The 16,455-nt window shown below is 43.4% G+C and overlaps 1 protein-coding gene across 3 annotated transcripts in view; it reads left to right on the forward strand.

The window, feature by feature from the left end:
* Nucleotides 1-14,118: 14,118 nt before the first annotated feature.
* ERMP1 (endoplasmic reticulum metallopeptidase 1) overlaps nt 14,119-16,455 on the forward strand; it is a 58,284-nt gene continuing 55,947 nt past the window's right edge. For all 3 annotated transcript variants that reach the window (XM_024996124.2, XM_024996126.2, XM_024996125.2), the window contains exons 1-2: nt 14,119-14,512; nt 15,839-16,140. In XM_024996124.2, the coding sequence (XP_024851892.1) occupies nt 14,163-14,512; nt 15,839-16,140 (652 nt within the window). In that variant the 5' untranslated portion in view covers nt 14,119-14,162. The remainder of the gene's footprint in view (nt 14,513-15,838; nt 16,141-16,455) is intronic.

The following is a 16,455-nucleotide window of genomic DNA, read 5'->3' on the forward strand; positions in this document are numbered from 1 at the left end:
TAAGAATTCTTTTTAAATTCCACTTACTATCTGGTCAGCTGTGTATAATTTATAGTGAATATAACTTTATTATTACTGAAGTAAAATTCATATTGTATAAAATTAACCATTTTTAAAGTGTACAATTTAATGGCATGTAGTACATTCACATGGAGAAGGCAATGGCACCCCACTCCAGTACTCTTGCCTGGAAAATCCCATGGATGGAGGAGCCTGGTAGGCTGCAGTCCATGGGGTCGCAAAGAGTTGGACACAACTGAGCGACTTCAATTTCACTTTTCACTTTCATGCATCAGAGAAGGAAATGGCACCCCACTCCAGTGTTCTTGCCTGGAGAATCCCAGGGACGGGGGAGCCTGGTGAGCTGCCGTCTATGGTGTCGCACAGAGTCGGACACGACTGAAGTGACTTAGCAGCAGCAGCAGCAACAGTACATTCACAATATTGTACAAGCTGCCACCTCTGTCTGGTTCCAACACATTTTCATCACCCGCAAAGGAAACTTTGTACCCATAAAGCAGTTGATTCCATCCCCCTCTCCCTATCCCTGGAAAGGATCAATCTGCATTCTCTCTGTGTTAGTTTACCTATTCTAGATATTGTATGTGAACAGAATCAGACAATAGGCAACCTTCTGTGTCTGGCTGCTTTCGTGTAGCATAATGCTTTCTTGGTCCATCCGCATTGTAGCATGTATCAGCACTTCATTTCTTTTTATGACTGAATAATATTAATAATAATTTAATGACTGAATACTCTTTATTATTAAAAAAAGAGTACTTATTCTTGGTATTTCTGGTTTTTTTGCTCATTGACTGCTTCGTACCATAGAAGACCAAGACTTGAGATAAGAAAGGGAAATAGTTTTTCCACAAAACCTCTCACCAAGAAGGTGGGGATAAAGAAAAATGTACAATACTTGCAAGGATATGAAAGCCTTGTATTTCAAGGTTAGGCAAGTTTCCCTCAGGCTAAGATTGTAAATTGCCTTTCACAACTTTGTTGTCGTTGTTCAGTGGCTTAAGTTGTGTCTGACTCTGCAACCCCATTGGTTCAGACACCAGTTAGCCCCTTTTAAGGACCTCATCTCTGAGGTTTATGCCAAACTTCCCTGTCCTTCACTATCTCCCGGAGTTTGCTCAAACTGAGTTTGTCCACTGAGTTGATGATGCCATCCAGCCATCTCATCCTGTATCGTCCCTTTTCCCTCCTGCCCTCAATGTTTTCCAGCATCAGGGTCTTTTCCAATGAGTTGGCTCTTCGCATAAGGTGGCCAAATTACTGGAGCTTCAACTTCAGTAGCAGTCCTTCCAATGAATAGTCAGGGTTGATTTCCTTTAGGACTCACTGGTTTGATCTCCTTGCTATCCAAGTGACTCTCAAGAATCTTCTCCAAAACCACAGTTTGAAAGCATCAGTTTTTACTTGGGTGCTCAGCTCAGTCTTCTTTATGGACCAACTCTCATATCCATACATGACTACTGGAAAAAACATAGCTTGGACTATAGAGACCTTTGTCGGCAAAGTGACGTCTCTGCTTTTTAATACACTAAGTTTGCCATAACTTTTCTTCCAAAGAGCAAGCATCTTTTAATTTCATGGCTGCAGTCACTGTCCGCAGTGATCTTAACAACTTTAAGTTTCTGTAAAGGGTCTGTCGAGTTCTCTCATTTCCTTTCACTCACATATAGCCACCAGCAAAAGAGTGACCTGTAGGTTTTGGAAACCAGGTCAGAGACCCAGAGATGTTATCTCTTCATCTTGTGAATGTCCTACAGAATAGGTTCAAACCACAGAAAAGGAGCAACAGCTTTCACACCTTGAGCTCTTGCCAGGTCTCCCATTCAAGGCCCTCAAAATAGCCCTATTAACCTTACTTCTCAGTTGGAGAAACTGAGGCACTGCAAGGGTAAATAATCCACTGGAGGTCACACAGCAAGCTGGTAGTAAAGAGCACAGATGGAAGCAGTTTGAGTGCAGAACCCATGCTCTTAGCCAGAACACCTTCTGGGTCTGACATTCCTAACTGCTAACAAGATGTGCCAAGGTGCTACACAGTCCTTCTGGCCACTGGGGGTGCAGGAGGGCATGGCAGGTTGGGAGACGGTGGCAGCAGCGATGCTGATCCAATCTTCCTTTAGGTGAGAGGAGGGGCATCTGGCCCAGGCTCTGCTCAGTCAGCCTGTGTGCCATCTTGGGCTTGTGGACCAGAGATGGAAGGCCCTTGACTGCACCGTGGTTTACCATTTCAGTGTATGCAGGAATCACAGTTCCAGGGCCCTACCTGCAGGGAGTCAGATGCAATAGGTGGGTAGGACACAGGAAGATGTTTTTTAAGCAGGTGCCCAAGTAATTCTCATACCACATGGTCCTCAGACTACACTGTGGGAGAGATTTGTTATTCTCATCCCAGATCCGTTGTTATCCCTTTTCTCCTTCAGGTGTCTGGGAGAAGCACAGTTGCAGAGGTCCCAGTGGAGGTCACATGAAATGGGCCTGGGTCAGAGCCTGCAAGAGAGGTTCTGGGGGCTGCAGGTGGTCTCTGGGCATGCATTCTTAGATGTGCTGAACACTGGCAACATACATGAACATTAATTTTGTTACACGTCTAAAACAGCTGAACTTTGGCCCAGAGTCAGCTTCTTCCACCCCCTAAACTGCTGAGTCACCCACCTCTGTTCTGGCTCTCCTGCCCCTACAGCCCAGGGAGGAAGGCAAACAAAGCCCTGGGCATGTGGCCCTCAAATAAATTCCTAGAGACTTCCAGCTCTCTGGGTTCTCTTCCTCTAATACAAGGAATGCACTATGGATGAGGGAAGAGAAAATGCAAAATCCAAAGCCATTTAAAAGTCTAAGCATGAATTCTTCTCTATTCATGAAAATTCTCCCCTAATTTTTTTTTAATTGGTTCAGCTATTCATTAATTGTTGAATCTTTACCCTAAAACCTTTTAGTCTACAAATGTACTTGTGCTTAGGCTGGAGATGAGGTTTTGACATTGCATTCCCCTGTTGGATCACATCCATGCTGGAATCAATTTAAAAACTGCCTTCCTAAGGATTAAAATGCAGCAGATTTTAAAGTGTCTTCCTAGGCACAGGGTTGAGGAGCCTGAGGCTCTGAAAGGGAACACTGAGATCATGGTAGGAAAGGTGGAAGAGAGAGAAATGAATGAAGAAGAAAAAAATCACCCACAGAAAACCACTGTCATTGTATCCATGTATTTCCTTCCATGTTTTTAGTATTCTTAAGTATATCCTTTATTCAATTTTGGCTATTTTTTTCCTTTCTGTTAGTATTTACAACATGAGCATTTCTCCCACATTATCGGATAGACTTTGGCAATGTTGTATTTAATACTACATGATGTCCCACACTCTGGATATACTATAATTTATTTGACTGGATTTTTATATGCTGAAGTCATTTCCACATATTTGACTTTAATCGGTGAGCAATCCTTTTGCATTTAAGAAAATTATTTATTATTTGTTTTTGGCTGTGCTGGGTCTTCATTGCTGCGCAGGCTTTTCTCATGTGGTTCATTGCGGTGGCTTCTTTTGCTGTGGAACACAGGATCTAGGACGTGCAGCTTCGTTAGTTGTGGCACCTGGGCTTAGAATTTGTGACGCCAGGCTCTAGAGCACAGGCTCAATATTTGTGGTGCACAGGCTTAGTAGCTCTGTGGCATGTGGGACGTTCCCGGATCAGGGATCAAACCTTTGTTTCCTGCATTGGCAGGTGGATTCTTTACCAGTGAGTCACCAGGGAACCTGCATATTTCTTTTCCTTTTTTTTTTTTAAGTTTATCACATCAACACGTTCCTTCATATGAAAATACTACATCGAAAATTGTGAATTCTTTTAAAGCTCCTGGTACATCTTACCAAATTGCTTTGCAAAAAGGCATTTTGATAGTTATTCCACCTACATCATGTAAGTGCTTATCAATCAAATTTTTGTCAGCATGCATATTGTAATTAAAAATAGAATGCAAGAAGCTTTTTCCATGTGATAAGTTTAAAATGGTCTACATTTTCACATGTGTTCCTTTGATACAAAGGGTGACTGGTTTACATATTTTTCTAATGAGGCATTGATATTTTTCTTGCTGACTTTATATATATTAAGTTAAATATAGCTATTAATTTATAATAAATTACATATAATATATAACAAAATTAGATATATACATTGAATCTCTCAAGACAGAGGGGATGAGAGACAGTGTATAAGATATTAGTCTCTTGTTTTAAAAACTTGTTTAAAATAATGTTTCAGGTTTGTCATTAGACTTTTCATTGTTTTGGTCATTGTTTTTGATACGCAGAAATTTTGAATTTTATTTGCTCAACATGTGACTTTTTTTCACTTTATGATTTCCTCTAAATCTTTTTTGATTAGAGCCCTTGGCCATTTTAAATCTTAATTATAATTTTTAAATTATGATTACCTTATTTTCTATCAGTTAAAAAGTTGTTCATATTCTGATTTCTACTTGATTTTGGGGGAGTGTAATGTGGCACAAGTTTCCAGTTTTATATTTTCCTCCAAAAGAGCCAGTTTTCTTACCCTGTTGGTTTCCAGAAGGTCTTTTTTAAAAAATTATTTTTTATTGAAGCATAGTTGAATTACAATGTTGTTAATTTCTGCTGTACAGCCAAGTGACTCAGTTATACGTAATACACATTTTTTCATATTATCTTCCATTATGGCTTATCACAGAATATCGAATATACTAATAGTTCCCTGTGCTATACAGTAGGACCTTCTTGTTTATCCATTCTCTATACATATCAGTTTGCATGTGCTAATCCCCAGCTCCCACTCTTACACTCTCCTATTTCCCTCCCCATTGGCAATCACCAGTCTATTCTCTATATCCCTTATTCTGTTTCTGTCTCATGCTGCTGCTGCTAAGTTGCTTCGGTCATGTCCAACTCTGTGCGACCCCAGAGATGGCAGCCCACCAGGCTCCCCTGTCCCTGGGATTCTCCAGGCAAGAACACTGGAGTGGGTTGCCATTTCCTTCTCCAATGCATGAAAGTGAAAAGTGAAAGGGAAGTTGCTCAGTCGTGTGTGACTGTTAGTGACCCCATGGACTGCAGCCTACCAGGCTCCTCCGTCCATGGGATTTTCCAGGCAAGAGTTTTACTGGAGTGGGGTGCCATTGCCTTCTCCTTCTGTCTCATAGATAGGTTCATTTGTATCACATTTTAGATTCCATATATAAGTGAAGTCTTTTTCTTTCTGAATTATTCACTTAGTATGACAATCTCTAGTTGCATTCATGTTGCTGTAAATGGCATTATTTTGTTCTTTTTTATGACTGAGTAGTATTCCATTGTATGCATATACCACAGCTTCTTCATCCATTCCTCTTGTTGATGAATGTTCAGGTTGTTTCCATGGCTTGGCTATTGTGAATTGTGCTGTTATGAACATAGCAGTGCATATCTCTTTTTGAGTCATAGTTTTGGGGGCTTCCCTGGTGGATCAGAGGTTAAAGCATCCGCCTGCAATGCAGGAGACCTGGGTTCGATTCCTGGGTCAGGAAGATTCCCTGGAGAAGGAAATGGCAACCCACTCCAGTATTCTTGCCTGGAGAATCCCATGGATAGAGGAGCATGGTGGACTATAGTCCATGGGGTCGCAAAGAGTTGGACATGACTGAGCGACTTCACTTTCACTTTCACTTTCTTTGTCTAGATATATGCCCAGGAGTGGGATTGCTGGATCATATGATAATTCTATTTTTAGTTTTCTGGGGAGCCTCCATACTGTTTTCCACAATGGCTACACCAACTTAGATTCCCATCAGTAGTGTAGGAGGGTTCCCTTTTCTCCTTGCCAGCATTTATTATTTGTAGACTTTTTAAGATGGCCATTCTGATTGGTGTGAGGTGATACCTTATTGTAGTTTTGATTTGCATTTCTCTCATAATTAGTGATGTGGAGCATATTTTCACATGTCTATTGGCCATCTGTATTTCTTCTTTGGAGAAATGTCTCCTTAGGTCTTCTGCCCATTCAAAAGGCCTTTTTAGTCAGATATAAGTTCTTTCAAAATTAGAGCATCTCCTTTCTAATTGGCCATGGAAAAGGGTAATTGGACATGGTGGCTTCAGCTATAACGCAACTGGACTGGTTTTCTACCTCCTGTGTGGCCACCAGTGACAGGACACTAAGGAACAGGAGGGACCAGCCTGGAGTTTGAAGGGGAGGTAAGAGTGGTGTACTATCACCCTCGTCCTAGGCTCCAGGGACAGCTCAGCTCATGGGGGTAGAAAAACTCTAAACAAAAGGGGGATTTGCAGATCTGGCTTCTGTGCCCTTGAGAAAGCTCTTTTCTACCACCACTGTTAGCTCCCAGGCTGCCTGGCTTAATGCAGGTTCTTCTTGTAGCTGATACATTGTCACCAGCTCTCAAATATTCCCTTGCAGTGTGGCATAATTGGGAAGACCAATTGTCCATTAGCACCCTGAGGCCCTCACTTAAGCCTGATGGGACCTGAACCCGCCCTCTGACCCCCAAATAAACAAACCAGAAAACAAACTAATGGTGTCTCCTGAACCTGGGCATAAGCCCTATTCCTGCACATTTAAACATAGTTGACCCATCCTCACACCACCTCAAGTGAGTACATCTAATCCTGTTGCTGTAGCAATAGGACCTGTCTACAGTATTGATCAAAGATCTCTTTTGCCTTTGGAGTCACTGTTCTTGATTTCTCAGTCTTTGATCCTCTGTTAGCCTCTGACATCTGCTCTGTCTTTTGCAAATGGTTTGGATTCTCTTTCCACCTCTTGGCTTGGCACCTCCCTTGATGTTAAAGTCAGTCCTAGAGAACTTCCACCATATCCCCCCACTAGCCCCTCTTCCAAGGAAGAAGGCGCACAGGTCGTGAGATGACCTCTGTGGAAGACAGAGACTGGCAATTCACCTGAAACCTGACAACTGGCATGCCATGCCCTTCCACTCACCTTGGCCAGGTTAATAGGAAATAATGGAGAGATGGCAAACAGGGACTTGGGACTCTCAGTGCCCATGAAGTTGGTTTAACTTATTTGGTCATAAAGGGACACATTAAAAAAAATAACATGTCTGTCAGGCCAGATGAATTGAGTCAGCCTCACTGATCAGTTCTGTTTGACTGACAACCAGGCTTTTTTTCTACTATGGCACATTGCCTCCCATGGAATATTGTCAGAAATGCTTTGCAAACATTATGTGTTCAGAAAAAGAAGGCTCAAATGACTTAAGTTGTAACCTAGCTCCTGAGAGGTAGAACTTATCCCTAGGTTTTCTGACATCCACCCAGCTCAGCAAGTCACAGTGTAAAGTTTAAAAGACCATGAGATGTTTGAGCCCTACCCCTAGGAACTAGAGACATTCACATCTTGTCATTCTGTGTTGGTAGAGGCACTTCTGAGGTTTTACCTTCTAAAGATAAGGGAAGTGCTGACTCTTTAGAAGGAGACAAGACAGCAAGAGAGCTGGTTCTTACAAAGGACAATATATATTCATTTCCTCATTCAGTAATATGTATTGAGCAATGACCATGGGCTGGGCACAGGACTAAGCACTGGGTACACAGTAACAAAGAAATAAGATAGCCATTGTCTTTGGTCTCATGGGTCTTAAAGACTAAAAAGGATTTTATGTATCTAAAATTATGCTTCTGCCATAAAACTGTTATGATTTCATTTATTCACACAACCAAGAAATATTTATTGACAACATAGTACATATCATGTTTTGTGTTAAGAGAAGGAAATAAAATGGTGAGCAAAGCCAGATATGATTCCTGCCTTAATGGAGCTTACAGTCTAATGAGGAAGATACTAAATAATTACATGCATACAGTTGCTCAGTTGTGTCCAACTCTTTGCGACCCCATGAACCGCAGCACACCAGGCCTCCCTGTCCATCACCAACTCCCGGAGTTTACCCAAACTCATGTTCATTGAGTCAGTGATGCCATCCAACCATCTCATCCTCTTTATCCCCTTCTCCTCCTGCCCTCAACCTTTCCCAGCATCAGGGTCTTTTCAAATGAGTCAGCTCTTCGCATCAGGTGGCCAAAGTATTGGAGTTTCAGCTTCAACATCAGTCCTTCCAATAAACACCCAGGACTGATTTCCTTTAGGATGGACTGGTTGGATCTGCTTGCAGTCCAAGGGACTCTCAAGAGTCTTCTCCAACACCACAGTTCAAAAGCATCAATTCTTCAGTGTTCAGCTTTCTTTGTAGTCCAACTCTCACATCCATTAATGACCACTGGAAAAAATATAGCCTTGACTAGACGGACCTTTGTTGACAAAGTAATGTCTCTGCTTTTTAATAATGCTTTCTAGGTTGGTCACAACTTTGCTTCCAAGGAGTAAGCGTCTTTTAATTTCATGGCTGCGGTCACCATCTGCAGTGATTTTGGAGCCCAGAAAAATAAAGTCAGCCACTGTTTCCACTGTTTTCCCATCTATTTGCCATGAAGTGATGGGACCGGATGCCATGATCTTCATTTTCTGAATGTTGAGCTTTAAGCCAACTTTTTCACTCTCCACTTTCACCTCCATCAAGAGGATATTTAGTTCTTCTTCACTTTTTGCCATAAGGGTGGTGTCATCTGCATATCTGAGGTTATTGATATTTCCCCTGGCAATCTTGATTTCAGCTCGTGCTTCCTCCAGCCCAGGGTTTCTTATGATGTACTCTGGATAGAAATTAAATAAGCAGGGTGATAATATACAACCTTGATGTATTTCTTTTCCTATTTGGAACCAGCCTGTTGTTCCATGTCCAGTTCTAACTGTTGCTTCCTGACCTGCATATAGGTTTCTCAAGAGGCAGGTCAGGTGGTCTGATATTCTCATTTCTTTCAGAATTTTCCACAGTGTATTGTGATCCACACAGTCAAAGGCTTTGGCATAGTCAATAAAGCAGAAGTAGATGTGTTTCTGGAACTCTCTTGCTTTTTCCATGATCCAGCAGATGTTGCCAATTTGATCTCTGGTTCCTCTGCCTTTTCTAAAACCAGCTTGAACATCTGAAAGTTCATGTATTGCTAAAACCTGGCTTGGAGAATTTTGAGCATTACTTTACTAGCATGTGAGATGAGTGCAATTGTGCGGTAGTTTGAGCATTCTTTGGCATTGCCTTTCTTTGGGATTGGAATGAAAACTGACCTTTTCCAGTCCTGTGGCCACTGCTGAGTTTTCCAAATTTGTTGGCATGTTGAGTGCAGCACTTTCACAGCATCATCATTTAGGATTTGAGAGAGCTCAACTGGAATTCCATCACCTCCACTACCTTTGTTTGTAGTGATGCTTCCTAAGGCCCACTTGACTTCACATTCCAGGATGTCTGGCTCTAGGTCAGTGATCACACCATTGTGATTATCTGGGTCATGAAGATCTTTTTTGTACAGTTCTTCTGTGTATTCTTGCCATCTCTTCTCAATATCTTCTGCTTCTGTTAGGTCCATACCATTTCTGTCCTTTATCGAGCCCATCTTTGCATGAAATGTTCCCTTGGTATCTCTGATTTCCTTGAAGAGATCTCTAGTCTTTCCCATTCTATTGTTTTCCTCTATTTCTTTGCATTGATTGCTGAGGAAGGCTTTCTTATCTCTCCTTGCTATTCTTTGGAACTCTGTTTTCAGATGCTTATATCTTTCCTTTTCTCTCTTTGCTTTTCGTTTCTCTTCTTTTCACAGCTATTTGTAAGGCCTCCTCAGAGATCCCTTTTGCCTTTTTGCATTTCTTTTCCATGGGAATGGTCTTCATCCCTGTCTCCTGTACAATGTCACAACCTCCATGGGTAGTTATCATGCACTCTATCAGATCTAGTCCCTTAAATCTGTTTCTCACTTCCACTGTATAATCATAAGGGATTTGATTTAGGTCATACATGAATGGTCTAGTGGTTTTCCTCATTTTCTTAAATTTAAGTCTGAATTTGGCAATAAGGAGCTCATGATCTGAGCCGTGAGATCTTACAATTAGGGGAAACTGGATTCATTAGATTAGGAGGTTCTTGCTTGAGGAAGTTCCACTTAAGCTAAGACTTGAAGGATAAACAGGAGTTAAAACTAGGCAATGAGGGGAGGGAAGAACATTCTAGACAACTCAGCATGTGAGAAGATCCTCTTGTGGAAGGAAAGATGGTGAGCAGGAAGGACTTTGAAAAGCCAGTGTGGCTGGAGAATTGGGAATAAGGAGTGCCCTGGTCTCAAGTGGGCCTAAGTGGTAGGCAGGAGCAGACCAGTCGGGTAGTGCACCTTCCCAGTCAGTCTCTAGGTTAACAGGGTACCACAGCAACTCCATGTTGGAGATGCGGAGCTTTGAAGCAGACAGGCTCCTTGCAGCAGCATGCAGGAAGAAGACTAGATGCTCACTAGGATATACTCTAAAACCAAGGCTCATCCCCCCACAGGGCAACATGGAGGGAGGAATACCTTTTCTAAACCTTCCTTTCCAGAGTGCTATAAGCAATAGGCTGTTTTGGGAGCCGACTAAATTAGATCTAAGTCCTTCATCTGTTACCTGTAAGTTCCTCAGCTATTAAGTGGGAATAAAAATACCTTCTTTTCAGGATTCTTGTGAGAACCAAATGAGATAGTGTATTAAAGCACTTAACACGGTGCTTGGCTCATGGCAGGTATTCGAGAAATAATAGCTATTATTTTTCTTAGTCTGTTAAATGGAGTCAGTGTCTACCTCACATGGTTATGATGATCTGTGATTAGATCACAGTACGTGGAAGCACGAGGCTAGGGCTCCTCTGTGCAGTCCTATTTCTAGTCTGAAGGGCTAGGAGCCTACTATTTTTCAGAGCCTGTTCTAATGCTCCCTGCACAAGCTGGGCCATTGCCTTCATGATGCATAAATGATGACCCTCGTGCGGTCTTTTAAAAGCAGTCTCTCTTCTCACGTTTCCAAGTTTATGGAGATCAGTGGACAAATAACTCCAGAAAGAATGAAGAAACAGAGCCAAAGCAAAAAGAATACCCAGCTGTGGATGTGACTGGTGATAGAAGCAAGGTCCGATGCTGTAAAGAGCAATATTGCATAGGAACCTGGAATGTCAGGTCCATGAATCAAGGCAAATTGGAAGTGGTCAAACAAGAGATGGCAAGAGTGAAAGTCGACATTCTAGGAGTCAGCGAACTGAAATGGACTGGAATGGCTGAATTTAACTCAGATGACCATTATATCTATTACTGCAGGCAGGAATCCCTCAGAAGAAATGGAGTGGCCATCATGGTCAACAAAGAGTCCGAAATGCAATACTTGGATGCAATCTCAAAAATGACAGAATGATCTCTGTTCGTTTCCAAGGCAAACCATTCAATATCACAGTAATCCAAGTCTATGCCCCAACCAGTAACACTGAAGAAGCTGAAGTTGAACGGTTCTATGAAGACCTACAAGACCTTTTAGAACTAACACCCAAAAAAGATGTCCTTTTCATTATAGAGGACTGGAATGCAAAAGTAGGAAGTCAAGAAACACCTGGAGTAGCAGGCAAATTTGGTCTTGGAATACGGAATGAAGCAGGGCAAAGACTAATAGAGTTTTGCCAAGAAAATGCACTGGTCATAACAAACACCCTCTTCGAACAACACAAGAGAAGACTCTACACATGGACATCACCAGATGGTCAACACCGAAATCAGATTGATTATATTCTTTGCAGCCAAAGATGGAGAAGCTCTATACAGTCAGCAAAAACAAGACCAGGAGCTGACTGTGGCTCAGACCATGAACTCCTTATTGCCAAATTCAGACTTAAATTGAAGAAAGTAGGGAAAACCACTAGACCATTCAGGTATGACCTAAATCAAATCCCTTATGATTATACAGTGGAAGTGAGAAATAGATTTAAGGGCCTAGATCTGATAGATAGAGTGCCTGATGAACTATGGAATGAGGTTCATGACATTGTATAGGAGACAGGGATCAAGACCATCCCCATGGAAAAGAAATGCAAAAAAGCAAAATGGCTGTCTGGGGAGGCCTTACAAATAGCTGTGAAAAGAAGAGAAGCCAAAAGCAAAGGAGAAAAGGAAAGATATAAGCATCTGAATGCAGAGTTCCAAAGAATAGCAAGAAGAGATAAGAAAGCCTTCTTCAGCGATCAATGCAAAGAAATAGAGGAAAACAACAGAATGGGAAAGACTAGGGATCTCTTCAAGAAAATCAGAGATATCAAAGGAACATTTCATGCAAAGATGGGCTCGATAAAGGACAGAAATGGTATGGACCTAACAGAAGCAGAAGATATTAGGAAGAGATGGCAAGAATACACAGAAGAACTGTACAAAAAAGATCTTCACGACCCAGATAATCACGATGGTGTGATCACTGACCTAGAGCCAGACATCCTGGAATGTGAAGTCAAGTGGGCCTTAGAAAGCATCACTATGAACAAAGCTAGTGGAGGTGATGGAATTCTAGTTGAGCTATTCCAAATCCTGAAAGATGATGCTGTGAAAGTGCTGCACTCAATATGCCAGCACATTTGGAAAACTCAGCAGTGGCCACAGGACTGGAAAAGGTCAGTTTTCATTCCAATCCCAAAGAAAGGCAATGCCAAAGAATGCTCAAACTACCGCACAATTGCACTCATCTCACACGCTAGTAAAGTAATGCTCAAAATTCTCCAAGCCAGGTTTCAGCAATACGTGAACCGTGAACTTCCTGATGTTCAAGCTGGTTTTAGAAAAGGCAGAGGAACCAGAGATCAAATTGGCAACATCTGCTGGATCATGGAAAAAGCAAGAGAGTTCCAGAAACACATCTACTTCTGCTTTATTGACTATGCCAAAGCCTTTGACTGTGTGGATCACAATACACTGTGGAAAATTCTGAAAGAGATGGGAATACCAGACCACCTGATCTGCCTCTTGAGAAATTTGTATGCAGGTCAGGAAGCAACAGTTAGAACTGGACATGGAACAACAGGCTGGTTCCAAATAGGAAAAGGAGTTCGTCAAGGCTGTATATTGTCACCCTGCTTATTTAACTTCTATGCAGAGTACATCATGAGAAACGCTGGACTGGAGGAAGCACAAGCTGGAGTCAAGATTGCCGGGAGAAATATCAATAACCTCAGATATGCAGATGACAGCACTCTTATGGCAGAAAGTAAAGAGGAACTCAAAAGCCTCTTGATGGAGGTGAAAGTGGAGAGTGAAAAAGTTGGCTTAAAGCTCAACATTCAGAAAACGAAGATCATGGCATCTGGGCCCATCACTTCATGGGAAATAGATGGGGAAACAGTGGAAACAGTGTCAGACTTTATTTTTCTGGGCTCCAAAATCACTACAGATGGTGACTGCAGCCGTGAAATTAAAGGACGCTTACTCCTTGGAAGGAAAGCTATGACTAACCTAGATAGCATATTGAAAAGCAGAGACATTACTTTGCCAACAAAGGTTCGTCTAGTCAAGGCTGTGGTTTTTCCTGTGGTCATGTATGGAGGTTTGAGTTGGACTGTGAAGAAGGCTGGGTGCTGAAGAATTGATGCTTTTGAAGTGTGGTGTTGGAGAAGACTCTTGAGAGTCCCTTGGACTGCAAGGAGAGCCAACCAGTCCATTCTAAAGGAGATCAGCCTGGGATTTCTTTGGAAGGAATGCTAAAGCTGAAACTCCAGTACTTTGGCCACCTCATGCGAAGAGTTGACTCATTGGAAAAGACTCTACTGCTGGGAGGGATTGGGGGCAAGAGGAGAAGGGGACGATAGAGGATGAGATGGCTGGATGGCATCACTGACTCGATGGACGTGAGTCTGAGAGAACTCCGGGAGTTGGTGATGGACAGGGAGGCCTAGCGTGCTGCGATTCATGGGGTCGCAAAGAGTCGGACACGACTGAGCGACTGATCTGATCTGATCTTCCATTTATTTTCTGCGTCCCAATGCCAGGCAGGGAACTCCTGCATAAGAAGGGACACCCATCACACTCAGTTGGCTCTGGGCGCTGCCGCTGAGCCTCAGGCAATCTGCCCAAAGAACCTGAGGCGCGGCGCCGCGGGACCGGCCAATCAGAAGAAGTTTGGCCCTCTGCAGTTTCCGTCCGCTCACTAGGAGGCGCTGCGGCCGCCGCGGCGGCTCCCAGAGCTGTAGCGGGCCGGGGCGGTTGGACTGGCTGCTGATTCTCATGGCCATGGAGTGGGCTTCGGAGTCTGGCGCCGTGAGGCGGCACCGCATCGGAGGGGAGCGCCGGGACGGCCCGGCGGCCGCACAGCAACCGGAGAGGGAGGCCCTGGCGCCGGAGCCCCTGGCGGACGCGTGCGGCGGCGGCGCAAGGACGCGGAAGCGGAGCGGGGAGGGGAGCGGTGGCGGCGCGAGACGGGGCACGGGGACCGGACTGTCTGAGGCGCGCGCCGCGCTGGGGCTAGCGCTCTACCTGCTCGCGCTGCGGGCGCTTGTGCAGCTCTCGCTGCGGCAGCTCGTGCTCCGAGGGGCAGCTGTTGGCCACCAGGGAGAGTTCGACGCGCACCAAGCCAGGTACTGCCCCTCCCACCAGGCCGGTGCTTTCCTTTTCGGCCCGGGGCACCTCACCTGGGTGTACCCGCCCCGCGGGACCGCCCGGGCTCGCCGGCCCTGTCCGGCTGCACGTGGGGTGGAGTGAGGGTGGCCTCGCGTGTCCCCCTTCTAGAGGTACAATTTAAGGGACGCGGGGCTCGCATTGTCCCCTCTTTAAGCTCGTGTTGCTGGTGGTCAGGGCAATACGTCGGCTTTTCCAGCCACTTTTTGGTTGTTAGTCGTCCCCTATCTCTCAGAGCAACTTACACTTTTTACTCGCCCTCCTGCTATACAAACGAAAAGCTGTGAAATTTGTGAACCCAGTTAGGTTTTCGGGGAGGGTTCGGAAGGGAATAATGCAGTGATCTAAGTTTTTGAGGGTACAGGTCTCAAATCTGAGCACTCTGGAGGCTTTCTCTGGAACACGGCACATTCACAATTTTACAGGTTTAGAAGTTCTGAGATTCCTGGAGCTTGTTCTTGGCGTGTCAGGTTTTTTTGTTTGTTTTAATTAAAACTTTGCTCATTGGTTTAAGTGTGCCAGAAAACGTGAGTTAAGTCAGAGGTTTTGTAAAAACCTAAGTGTAAAAACCAAAGCTCATAAAATCATATGCTTGCAGAGTTTTCAACAACTACTGTGTTTCAAAAAAAACTTTTAAGTACAAAGCACTGGAATCTTATTTTTTTTTAAAGGCTTCCTGAAACACACCTCCGCCCCCTTTTTTTTACTGATTTGGAATGCAGTGAAAAGACAAAAAAAAATTTTGTTTGTTTTAGGGGTAGAGTTGGTTTAGCCTGAATTGAAGTTACTAGGCCCTATGTGCACACTGGGAGGGCTGAGTCCATTCTTCAAAATAAAAAGTTCTTTGCTTATTTAACCTCTTGTCTAAATTGTCTTTGCTCTTTGGTTTCTGCTGCTTAGAATCAGTAACCCAGAGTCAATAACCCTCCAGAGTATGACAAAATAAAGTTGTATGCTGTCCTATCTAGCCATCAGCAGTTACGCATTTTGAGTAAACTCCCTGGTCCTTGTATCGTTTCTTTGTGGGTGCTGGGAGAAGTTGGGAGTGGTGTGGGTGGAGAAAACTGAAGGGATGAATTCATGAAAGGCAAAAAAAATGATGGAACTCAGCAAGTGATTTTCACATGTTACCTGAAATATTAAAGGCAGCCTTTTTGTGTGAGAAGAACTTGTTTTATGTCAAAGAACTTGTCTTTTGGGGAGGGAGAGTGTGGAGGGAAAGTTGCTCAAAGTGTTAGTTTTCAGCCAGCATGCCTTGTCATCATGCTTCTTTTCGTTGCTTCCAGGGATTATCTTGAACATATAACATCCATTGGCCCCAGGACTACAGGAAGTCCAGAAAATGAAATTCTGACAGTACATTACCTTTTGGAACAGATTAAACTGATTGAAGCTCAAAGCAACAGCCTTCACAAGATTTCAGTAGATGTACAACGGCCCACAGGCTCCTTTAGCATTGACTTCTTGGGAGGGTTTACAAGCTACTATGACAACATTACCAATGTTGTGGTAAAGCTGGAACCCAGAGATGGAGCCCAGCATGCTGTCCTGGCTAACTGTCATTTTGACTCAGTGGCGAACTCACCAGGTATGTGCCTGTTTTTTTGTCATTTTGAGGTCCTCATAGCCTCCAAAGTTTAACTCCAAACTGCTTGAGTAATTGTGGGACACCATTTTTTGAGACAAACCCTTTTTTCATTGTGGTGGAAGACAGGATAATTAGAATAGTATAATTTTGTTTATGATTCTACCTTTTAGTATTCTCTCAAGTGCTTTATTTACTTAATTTTCAAACAGTGCCAGCCGCCCAGCTACAGGGCATCGAGTGTTTCTACCAGACTGAAATAGCCTTATCATTGTTACCAGTGTGTGTTCTTGAGTCCTGGAGTTAGGTTCTGCCCCT

This window comes from Bos taurus, chromosome 8, assembly GCF_002263795.3.
Source record: "Bos taurus isolate L1 Dominette 01449 registration number 42190680 breed Hereford chromosome 8, ARS-UCD2.0, whole genome shotgun sequence".
Classification (NCBI taxonomy): domain Eukaryota; kingdom Metazoa; phylum Chordata; class Mammalia; order Artiodactyla; family Bovidae; genus Bos; species Bos taurus.